The 12,692-nt window shown below is 36.0% G+C and overlaps 1 protein-coding gene across 1 annotated transcript; it reads right to left on the reverse strand.

Annotated features, from left to right (window-relative positions):
* Positions 1-502: 502 nt before the first annotated feature.
* On the reverse strand, positions 503-1,490 carry PSAF (photosystem I subunit F). The gene has a single exon (XM_078307127.1). It carries the CDS (start codon positions 1,382-1,384, stop codon positions 704-706), a length of 681 nt encoding a protein of 226 aa, XP_078163253.1. The 5' UTR covers positions 1,385-1,490; the 3' UTR covers positions 503-703.
* Positions 1,491-12,692: the final 11,202 nt, after the last annotated feature.

Genomic DNA, 12,692 nt, shown 5'->3' on the forward strand with positions numbered 1-12,692 from the left:
AATTTTGCATGTACACGCATCTCTCATGGAGTTGTTGGGTTTAAACGATTTGGATTCGTCATTTAAAATAAATATGATATATTTTTGAAGTTGTGCTCACCAAATCATCTCGATGAGCATGGCACACGCCAACTTTACTTTTAAAATTAACTTATAAACTTTTTACTTTATATTAAATTAATTTTAAAATTTATAAATTTGACACCTACATATATCACTTGTAAAGTATATTAATTTTACTGTTTGTATTCGTCATCGGAAATAATTTTAATTGGTTTAACAGTTAAGCGAGCTTAAGAACATGCTAGTTATTTTTATCTTTTATATATAACAAAAATTGGATCAAATTACATTTTTTTTTATGAAATCACTCATTGTGAATAGCTCGGCCACCGATAATGATATTATTATAAGTAATAATAATATATTGCAATAGGAATTAACATAACAACATAACAACAAAAGGAAAAAAATGATAACATGCATGAGCGAGGTAACCAGATATTGTTCACTAGACATGCACTAGATTGAAACTTCTTTACACTCGGAATTAAATTTAAAAACATGTCGTGAAATTTACTACTTGAATTAAATTATATGACAACATCATTCACATCATACATCCTCCCACAAACACCCCACGACAAATAATCTAAAAAGCAAAGTTCACCTCCAATCCACCACACCACACCTACGTGGCATCTCAGTAAGTTGCCACGTCAGCATCGTCGACAACCAGATCACCATTAATGAGCTCCCTGTATGCCGCAACTGGCCAGATGAAGCCCCTCCCCACCAGGCTTGTGGCAAGCGGTACATCAATGATGATCTCCTTCATGGCCGGCTTCTTCTCATCTTTGATCGCGATCAGATAACTCCTACCGACCCACCCGATCCACCCGGCAATGTATAAGAACAGCAAGCCGGGCGTTATGAACTCGCCCCAGTGCCTTTGGTCGCCGTTCACAATCAAATGCGGCAGCCCGTCAGTCCCGCACAGCAGCCCGAACTTGCCGTAGTTATCAAACCGACGCTTGGTTTTTTCTATGGTGGCATTGATTGCGAGTGCTGGAGCGGAGTCGGGCGCATACTTTTTGAGGGAGGATTCGAGTTTTCTGATGGATTGTTTTTCGCGTTTGGCGAAGGCCTTGGATTCCTTGCATGGTGTCAAACCTGAGATGTCGGCTGAAGCTGGTGGCGGGGTAGAGGTGAGCAGGAGGGAAGAGAGAGCTAATGCAGCCGAGAAGGATTTTAGCGAGTTCGAGACGGCACCAGTGTTGTTGTTTTCTTGAGAGAGAGAGCAGGTGACTGGTGCAAGACGGGTTTTGGATTGAGAAAGGATTTTTGAAGGAGTGAGAGTGGGGATGGAGGTGAGGCTTGCCATTGCTGATGCAAAATGAAAATCTTCTATCTGGCTTTAGAGTTTAGAGAATGATTTCTTTGTTGATTTGTTTTCTAAGGATTGTATTTGATGGGGGAGAGGATAAGGGAAGGAAGAAAGGGATTTGGGTGGGGAGGGGAGGGATAAGGCGACGAGGGAAGAGGTGATTTGGGGACATGTGATTGGTTGAGAGATGTTAAAAAGATTTTGTTCATGGCTTTGTGGATTTCGAGTGACTCAGCTGGGAGCTTTCATGCATTTTTCTAAAATTTGCCTTTAAATTTTATATATTTTCACACGCGGTAGTGAGCAAGGTGGGAAACTTTTAGTTTTCTTTCTGCGTGATATTGTTAAATGGTATGGTTGGTATTTTTATGTTTTCCAGGGGTACAAGAGACTTCTTATTTTGCAGAATCGTAACAAAATTGAAGATATTTAAGGGGGTTAAATGAAATTACTTCCATAAATTTCAAATATTATTTTTCTGACGGGGGGAGTTTAACACTTGGTTTCTTAGGAGTAGGGGTGTACAACGGGCGGGTCAATAATATTTTATTAAAATTTGAATTCAATCCGATTATACTGGGTTAAAAAAATTCTTTACTTAACTCACCCATAATCCAACTCAACCCATCTATTTTTTTATATACGGGTTATGTGGGTTAAACGGGTTATAATTTTGATCAAAAAATTTAATAAAATATTATCGACCCGCCCGTTGTACACCCCTACAAATAGGCTATTTGTCTTCACAAAATGACCAATTAAAAAACTAAACATTCTCTTACACAAGTAATTTGTAACACATTTTTTTCATTTAAAAAATAAATAAGAACTTTATAAATTTAAAATAAATGTTGATAGAAGAGACTAAATTGAATAAATTTGTGAGTTCTTGAAATTTAAGAGTTAATATGATATTATGAGTTTTAAAAGAAAAAAATACATAATTTTAAGGTTTTTAAAAGATATACATGAAATTCCAAAATTTAAATTACCTTTTCACTTCTAAAAAAAAAGATAAATGTGGAACATAGTTACAGTAAAAACAAAAACAAAATTCGCACCTCCTTTTTGATAAAAAGATGTACTCCTCTCTTAATTATCTTGGAATATTATTATTCAAAGACTTGAAAGTGTATGAAATAATATTCTCTTTACACACTGGGAGTCTAAATATAAAGTATTAAGGGCTTGCATTTTAGAGTAATTGTGTAAAAATAAAGAATGCTTTAAACGTGAGGGGAGGAGTAAATAGAAAGAGAAGTTATGTAAAAAATGTAGAAATGTAGATTTGAGATCGGGTTCGGGTATAAACGGGTTATTAAGAGCAAACTCATAACCCGACCCAGAGTAACGGGTTTGTCAAAATCCAACCCGTACCCGACCCAGTAACATCTCAACCCAGTAAAATACGGGTCAGGTCGGACGGGTCAGACGGGTCGGGTGGGTTGATAGTATTTTTGTACACCCCTACTTAGGAGCATGATTACTGCAAATTAATTATTAGTTAGGACAGCCCAAAGTAATTTTGTTTTTTCTTTGAATTGAAGTGACATGTTATGATAGTTATCAATTTATTTTCATATGTAATTCCAACTTACATTCATTATCTTTATAAATCATTTCATATTTCTGTCAAAGAATTTAACCAGAAATTTAAATTACAAATATATTTATCATTATTTAGATAAGATGTGTCTGAGATTCATAGTTGGATTGATCTAACAAGTAACAATTTGAAATTTTAACGTGCTTTTCGGGAATGACTAAATGAAGTTCTAATTAGCTATAAATAAATGAGGAGGAGGGTTCAAATGTCCTCATTTTTTGTGTCATCATTATGTCTTCATTTTTTTAAACTCTAATAATTCAAAATTTAAAACTTAAAAGTCAAAATAAAACAATTGGATATGATCTACATCATTTTATCTACGTACATGTAAAAAATTATGGCATTTCAATTTTATTTTGATTGTCATCAAGAGCTTGTAAAAAAACATACTAACGTGGATAATTTCCAGACGTTGATTTTTTAACTTATTGATGCACATAAAAACAAAATTAAAATGTGATAATTTTTTATGAGCACATAGAGAAAATAACATATATCATATCTAACGGTTTTATTTTGACTTTTAAATTTTAAATTTTGAATTATTAAAGTTTAAAAAAATGGAAGCATTTGAACCCTCGTCTAAATAAATATAATACACATATATAGGGTGAGGATAATGTACTATGCATAGTGCAATTGGATAGTAATATAGATTAGTATTTCTGTTTTTAAGTCCAAACCGTCGATCTGAACTGTTCAACATTATCTTGATATAAAAATGTATTTGCAAACTAAATCTTATATATGAATAGGGTTAAAATGCTCCATTGTATTTGTGCTTCAACCACGTTCCACATCCTTATTTCTATTTTTAAAGTCCAAACAACCGATACGAACCACTCAACATGATCTCCGTGTTAAAATGTGTCTTGAGACCAAATTTTATATTTATTTAGATAGGCACAAAATCATTGTTTTTGGATGGTCCAGAATCTTCTGATTTTGTACTTATCTAAAGAAATAGTAAAATGTTTCTAAAAAAATATAAAATTTGATCTCCGAGCACACCTTAATACGGAGGTCCTGTTTAGTCGTTCGGATCTAGTGTTTATATTTTCAAAAACAGAGATAAGAACGTTTTATATTTTCATAATAGATCACAGACACAGTGAAACATTTTAATCCTACTCATTTTATATTTTCTTATTATAAATATTTTTTTACTATCTTTCTAAATAGATAAAACATCACTGTTTTTGAATAGCTCAGAATCTTAAGATCAAGTGATTTTCTACCTATCTAAAAAAAAAAATGTAAAATTGAGTTTGCAAGTATATTTTTATATAGAGATTATGTCGAACGATTCAGATTGATAATTTGAATTTTGAAAATAAAAATATTGATCAATGAAACAGCTATGCATAATACTGTAGCTTCGCTCCTATGATTTTTTTTTTCTTATTTGCGTAACTCTAACACTGATCCTTACAAATATTAATCAAATGAATGTTTCACAATATGCTTTCCTATTGTGTTATTTTGCCATGTCGGTGCATTTTCATATTGTGCAGCCCATCTCCTATAGCATGATCAATCCATAAAAAAAACCGGCCCATACTTTTGTTTGGGTTTGATTAAGAAAACCTTCTAAACTAAAAAATGGACAATAATTATAAGTTGTCAGTTTTGATAATTGTTACTGATATATACATGGTGCAAATCGTATATAAAAAAAGCTGGGTTTTGATACAAATGTTATATTCACAATTTCACATATACTGGTATACCGAAAGAAGAGTCAATGTTATATTTCATGAACAGTGGTATAAAAATAGAGAAAGGACCCGAGTAGAACTAGGGTGTTATTAAGTTCATCAAATTCTTTGGTGAACTCAAGTTTAAAATCCGTCAAATTAACTTTAAATGACGAATTCGAACTGTTGAAATCCACCTATCTTACAAATAATGTGTCTATATGTAAATTAATTTTGCATATAGTCAAAAGGTTAAAAAAACGTTAAAAAAATGAATGCATTAAAATTAATTTATTAACTTTATAATTTTGACCGCTTAACTTTATACTAAATTAATTCGAATGTTTAAAATTTTCTCATATAGAGGTATCACTCGTAAAGTAGACGGATTTCAACAATTCGGATTCATTATTTGAAACCGATTTGATGGGTTTTAGACTTAAGTTCACCAAAAACTTGATAAACTTAAGAACACCCTAGTTCTACTCGAAAGGACCCACTTACAATATAAGTTTTCAAAGTTCAAATAATCGATTCAAACCATTGAACATAATTTTTATATTAAAATGTGTCTAAAAATTGTCTAATTTCTTTTAGAAGGATTTGACAGTGGCTGTCAAATTACAAAGAAATTGTCTAATATTATAAATATGTTTGGAGCAAAGCTAGTGTGTTTTACTCGTATATCTATTATCGAGTTCTTCTCTTCTTTACGCTGCCGAAGAAAATAATATTTATTTCCAGAAAGTAAAGTGCACAGCTCCAGCTCACCAAATTCAAAGTTCACACAAAGCACATGACATACAATGCCAAATTGACCCTACCAATATTAATTAATTACGATGCTTAACATGAATAATCAACCTTAATTATGTGGCAGAGAAAAGAGAAGACAAAAGAAAGAAAAGAATCTTAATCATGTGGTCAATTTAAATAATAAATATTATACACACTGAACTTCATAACTGTATATACGCAATTTACAAGCAAAACAACCAAACAAATTTATGAACCCCAACAATTAGCAATCACCAAGACAAATTGAAAATATAAAAAATTAGAAATAGACTCAAATTGAAGATGACCAAGGATTGATTTCGGATAGAAATTGACCGCATTAGACATTTTGAGGCCCTGAACTTGTTATTTGTTTCTGATCTACAACACCTGGAGGTGGCAAAGGCACACCATAGATCTGCGTACCAACACCGGTACGCAATTCCTGACGCGCTTTCACCTTGCCAAAATAGTAGCACCCAAAACCGAGCAAGATTGCAAAGAATATAAAGGGAAGCGAGATGACGAGTACAAATCCCATCTCTTGATTCTAGTTTTAGGTCCCTCGAATAATTGAATTCTCTTCAATGGATGAAAGATATATGAAACTAGGCGAAGGTAGATGATGCAAGGTAAGCGGTTGCTTTTTGTGGGGTAATGGATGATATGTTATTTGGTGGGATTATAAAGGCATGCTGTGTTTAGTTAATGAAAACTTCAGTTTTCGAGAAGAATCGATTCTTGTCTGGTTCTACGGTGTACTATTACACAAGATAATGGATGAACATCTCCAGTGTCTGAAAAAAATGGATACCCCGTGTGTCACTTGTCCTCGTTTGGTTTACAAGTAGCCAAAGTAGGGAAGGGAAAGAGGGGGTGCATATGTACGATCAATCGAATAAAATGGCCGATTAATCAGATAAATTGATTTCATCCGCAAACAGTTCTTCGATAAGTATGTTTGTGATGGTTTAATCACCGTCTACGAGTAAACAGACGGTTAATCGCTTATTTAAACTTTATTTTACAACACTGTATTGGACTAAATTTAATTTAATGTCTAATTTAAATTGTTTCAGGACTTGTTTGGCACGAGAAAATTTGTATGAATGAAAAAATTTGGATATGGGAATGAAAATATTAAATTGTGAATTCTCAAAGTTTTTTAACTCATGAAAAAATTTAGAATATTAGTGTTCGTCAAATACATAGAAAAGTTGTTGGGAATTTTTTTTTCTTTTTTTTTATAGAAGATGTAATTTTAAAATCAAATTATATTAAAAAGTGTATTGATGCTAATCACTGATTCAGATTAATATGATTGTACATATCAGATTCTAAAAAAAAAATTAATTGATTATACACTGCAAAGTGATATCAGAGTAGATTTCCACACACTGCATAGTAGTGATAAATGAGTGAATTGACCACATACTGAAAAATTATATCAGAGTGAACTGACTGCACACTCTAATGTGATAAATGAGTGAATTGACCGCACACTGTAAAAATGATAAATAAGTGAACCGACCACACACTGCAAAGCAGTGTTGTAGAAAACATCCGTTTTGGCCCCGATTAATCGGCCAATTAGTCATTGGTGGTGACCAAACTGTCATAAAATTTTCCGACTAATTGATCGATTATTTTTTATTATGACTGTTTATTTCCAATTATTTTCGATTAATCGCTTGGAAGTACCATGTTCGTCCAACGACCGCATACTGTTATTCACAACATTGCTACAAAGTAATAAGTGACCATACATTACAAAGTGATATAAGAGTGATCATGACTACTTCATTTAAAAAAATTCGAAGTTGTTTATATATAGATTCATTGCAGCAAATACTTCTTCATCTCTTTTATATCAAAATAATGAATCATCTTCTTCAATGAAAAAAATGAATAATAATGATGAGCATATATAAATCTCATTGTGTCACATATAATGAGAAATATAATAGAACCAACTCCATGTCATACTTCAATCGTAATTGGATAGTCACGAGTGTTGTTGTAAGCGAAAATTTCGTATGACATCTTTTGTTTTCATGTATTTATTAAGTTGTTTAATTGAGTATTTGATTGTGCAAGTTAATTTTAATTTAATTAATTCAACCAGCACAATGAGTATAATCCCTCTTTTTGTTAACTAAACAAGTTAACTATATCTTTAATTTAATGAGCAAAATATACTGTCTCAATGTTAAACAACTTTGGAACGCGGTCAACAGTCAACAATTCAATTGTTTTTTATTCTCTGCAAGAGCTGTGCGAAAAAAAAAAATGAAAGTCCCACTCAATTATTATTTTTTTCATAAAAAATGAAGCGGACAAAGAAAATAAACCCATACGAAATGTGAAATTGGAAATAAAATTTGAACACTGAACCTGTAATAGAAAAAATATCCGTCTCAAAAAAAAAAAAAAATCGAAATCGACCTACCGAAAATACCCTCTCATTTTATGCATATGGTTTAAATTTATGAGATACTTTTACATCTATGTTTGAAATCTAACTATATTTACGTAAATCTCAATCCAGATTAAATAAATATTATTGAATATTAGACTGAATTCCATTTAAAAAAAAAAAAGAATATTAGACTGAATTAAGTATGATGTCTGTCGAAAATCTCCCACCCCTAATATCAGAAAACAAGATACCGCACTTGGCAGCACAAAAGCAACAAATACGTGACCCTGTCTTGTTAGAATTCACATCCTCTCAGGTTACTGGACTGAGAACAATTGAATCCGACGGTCTAAAATTATTTTTTTGAACTTGGCACGAATCTTGAAGCACAAATAATACTGCTCTCCGTGCCATCCTGAACCAGCACCGAATCAGAGGCCGTCCGTTTCAATTGTGCTGAGTCAGATAACTGGGAGGATATGGATCCGTCTTGTTATGCTAATAGTGTCAGGAATTGACATTAGGTATTTTACGGGATGATAATAAAATTCGGATCTCCAGTTTGAGGTGTCCGGGGAACGGAGTTCACTTTCAGATTAAATTAGACGCGAGGTGGGTGTAGGTTTATGGTGTTTTAGGAGCCCCAATGTACTTTATATCTATATATTTTTTTTAAAGTTCGATCGATTCGAACTAAATTTTTAGATGAAAAATAAATTTTATATTCTTTAAAGCTTTTTTTTTTCTATTTTTATAGATAGAGAAAAAATAAATTCTTTTGGATGATCTAAATTTTGTAGATTAATAAATTTTCTATCCATCTAAGATAATTTTAAATTACAAAATTTTGTCTTTTCTATATATAATTGGAAAATAAGGAGGGTTCCAATGCCTCATGTCTTTCATACCTCATATTCTATATTTTCGTTTTTAAAGTTCAAATTGTCGATCCGAACCGTTCAACATAATATATATAATAAAATATAGTTAGAGATGAAATTTTATAATTTTTGAAATTGTTTTACTATTTTTTAAGAGGGGTAGAAAATCACTGTTTTTTGAACGGTTCAAAAACAATGATTTTGTACCTATCTTAAAAAATAATAAAAATTCGAAAAAATTATAAAATTTCATCTCCATTCATATTTTAGTATAAATATTATGTTGAACGGTTCGGATCGATAATTTAAACTTTGAAAATGAAGATATAAAATATGAGATATGATGAGGTATGAAAAAGATGAGACGTTGGAACTCTTCAATTGGAAAATATCATGTTAAAAATTTCTATCGACCGTTTGAACTTAATATAAAGCATGAGCCGCTTCATTGTACCTTACAAAACACCTCTCTCTGAATTTTCAGAAAATTTGGACATACATTAGATAATTTCACATAAAATTATCAATTTTATGATTTTAAACAAGGTCTGAATTGATAAAAAATATTATAAATACATAAAAGTGTTGTAATGACATTCCAACATGTAGAGCAGAACTAGAAAATTGAGATTGAGAGGACTAATTAAATTATTGTAGTGCAATTTTATTTTATAAATGGGGGGGCTAATTATTTTTTTTAAAAAAGAGGTTGAAAGGCAAGCCCATTCTATTTCACAAAAGTATAATTACATAAATGAGGCTAAAATATAGAAGAAATTGTAATAATTACACATCTGAAGGACAAAAATTCAAATTTTTAGAGTTTAAGGTTTCTATGTGAGAGATCATGGGTTCAAAATCCGAATAGAGAAAATCTTTTGTTATAATAATAAGGATATTAAATAGTTGAATGGCTTAATCTCCAACCTTTACTTAAAAAAAAATTAATTTTTTAATTTATAGGGGTGGCTAAGCCACCCCCAAGCAATGCTTAGAGCCGCCCATGCCAGCATTTTTTATTTACGAAACTAAAGGAGGCATGTATTCAATTTGAATGGATGAAGATGAAGAACAAACTAAAACTGTATCATTATAAAATACCTAATTGCATTACCCTTGTATCCTGAGAAAGCCCATGAATCCAATCCCTGCGATTCCATAAGCAATCCAAGTTGGCCCAACATTAGTACTATATAAAATTGGATACTCACTGACAAATATCTCAAACCACATCATATAATAGGCCCATTACTCCTAATCAGGTATTAAGGGTTGTTGTTATGTTTATCTTTGTATTAGGATAGTTTGAGGGGGTTATTTGTAAGAGTGTTTGTAAGGCTCTATATAAGCCTAACCCTTGATTAATAAAGATAATCCTCCTTTTTTACACAAAACTAGTTGGTATCAGAGCCACTTTTCAGATCTAGGGTTTTGCGTCAAAAACCGTGCAACAGCAGCCACCTTCCGCCAGCACAGCCAGCACCTCCGCCAGCACAGCCAGCACCTCCGCCAGCACCACCGGACCTCCGCCAGGCCTCCGCCAGCTCCGCCAGGGGGTCCGCCAGCCCTCCAGGGGCTCCGCCAGCCCTCTGCCAGCTCCGCCAGGGGCTCCGCCAGCTCCGCCAGGGGGCTGCCGGCTCTGCCAGGGGTCCGCCGGGTTGCCAGGTGCTCCGCCGGCCCTGCTGGTGCTCCGCCAGGGGTGCTGGAGCTCCGCCAGCCGCTGTTTGTGAGTCGTTTTGGCTGTTTTATCTTGGTAACAGATCTGATCTGATCTCCGTTTGGCTGTTTTTGGTGACAGATCTGATCTGATCTGATCTCTTCTTCTTCTTTTCTCTCTTGATTTGATCTATCCTCTTCTCTTTTCTCTCTATTTCTCTTGTTGATTGTTGTTTGGCCGGCGTGGGGGGGTTTATACCCCACGATACCCGAGAGACGGGTATTAATCGGGTTGTTTGAAACTCGAATCTTGATGTTTTGAGATCAAGATCGGGTTAAAAGGAAAGGGAAGGGGTTCGAGGTAATGATTTTCTAGATCTTACGGGTTCGAGATTGTGTCTTGGGGAAGAAGGAGGATTTGACTCAATCTTGTGTGTAGATCAGAGTCAGATCAATGGCAGGTGAGGGTTCGAAGATGGGTTTAGCAATGAAAGAGGCCTTGGAGAAGCTGAATGGTGATGAGATCGCAATGTTGATGCGAGCATTTAGCTTTGCCTCTAGTGACACTGCACCGAAACCAACCCCAGCACCTGCACCAGCACCAAGGGTGGAGCTTCCCTCGATTGATGTGAAACTCGATGGTCCAGGTTCGTATCTGAGCTGGTCACGTCGGGTGCGGTACACTCTAGTTGGGAGGAAACTAGAGGGGTACTTGACTGGAGCGATTGCTGAGCCAGCTGAGGGTACTCCAGCGAGGGATGAGTGGAGGTCCACTCACATGTTGGTGTACATCTGGCTCTTAAACTCGATGACTCGAGAGATCGCGGCCAATGTTGATGGCATGGAGGATGTGAAGTGTGTCTGGGAAAAATTGAGGAAGACGTATGATGGTGTGGGGAACAACCTGAGGGTTTATCAGATAAAGGGGGAGATTGCTGCTTGCGTACAGGGGGAGAGGACTGTGCAGCAGTATGCCATAGAGCTGGAGCGCTTATGGCTGGATCATGACTACTGCACGAGGACGTTGTGTTGTCCTGATCCTGCGTGCAGGAAGACTGAGGCTTGCATGCAGGATAGGACCATGGGGTTCCTTAGAGGTCTGGCCCCAGCCTTCGAGCAGAGGACTGCGATGTTACTTGCTCAGCCGAAGATTCCCTCGCTGGAGGAGGCAGTCTCGGCCATGATACAGGAGGAGACCCGGATCGGGCTCCAGACCGGGGCAGGGGGACTTCCAGGGGTGAAGTCAGCTCTAGCCGTCTCCAACTCAGGTGGTACCAGGTCTAGAGGTGAGACCCGGGAGTGCTACAACTGTGGAGAGATAGGCCACCTGAAGTCGGCTTGCACTAAGCCACCAAAGGGGAGGAACTCTGGTGGACGTGGTCAGTCTGGGGAGCGCGGTCGTGGTCGTGGCCGCAGAGGAGGTGGAAGAGGGGGCTACCGGGCAAACCTGATGGTAGCAGGAGAAGAGGATGAAGGGGGTGCGCAGGATGAGGAGCTCTCTGCGGAGGATCAGGAGCTCTTGAGAGCCTACTCCCAGTTACTTAGGAGGAAGGGAAAAGGTGCGGCAGAGGATGCATCTACCTCGGGTAACATTGCCACTTATGCTCATTCAGTTGCAGGTACTAGTGACACCCATGCTCTTGCCTCTATATCCACCGTTAGTTCACCATGGATTATTGATTCTGGTGCTTCCAGACATGTGACGGGTACTGTTGGGGAGTTTTCTTCTTATACTCACCTGGCAGTCCCTGAGAGTGTTCAGACAGCCGATGGTACGGCCCAGCCCGTAGTGGGTAAGGGTACCGTGCGATGTACCGACTCCTTGACTTTGTCCAATGTTTTACATGCTCCATCTTTTCCAGTAAATCTCTTATCCATTAGTGCTATTATCCTCCAACTGAAATGTGTTGTTTCTTTTGATATTCCCAAGGTGATCTTCCAGGAGAAGGGAACGGGCAAGAGGCTTGGGACTGGCACATGGCGTAACGGATTGTGGTTCCTTGAGAGAGAAGGGATGGACTCAGCCCTCGCATCTGTGGTGGAGAGATCTGGAGGAGTGAGGAGTAGTGTGGAAGACTTGTTGTTGCTCTACCATAGGCGGATGGGTCATTCTTCTTTTAGTCTTTTGAGTCGTTTGTATCCAGCTATGTTTGAAAAAGCTAATAAAGAGAGACTTGTTTGTGATGCTTGTGAGCTTGGCAAGCACACCAGGAGTTCGTATGTTAGTACAGGTAGTAGGAGCACCTGTAGTTTTGATTTGATACAT

The sequence above is a fragment of the Carex rostrata genome, chromosome 8 (genome assembly GCF_964058835.1).
Source record: "Carex rostrata chromosome 8, lpCarRost1.2, whole genome shotgun sequence".
Classification (NCBI taxonomy): Eukaryota; Viridiplantae; Streptophyta; class Magnoliopsida; order Poales; family Cyperaceae; genus Carex; species Carex rostrata.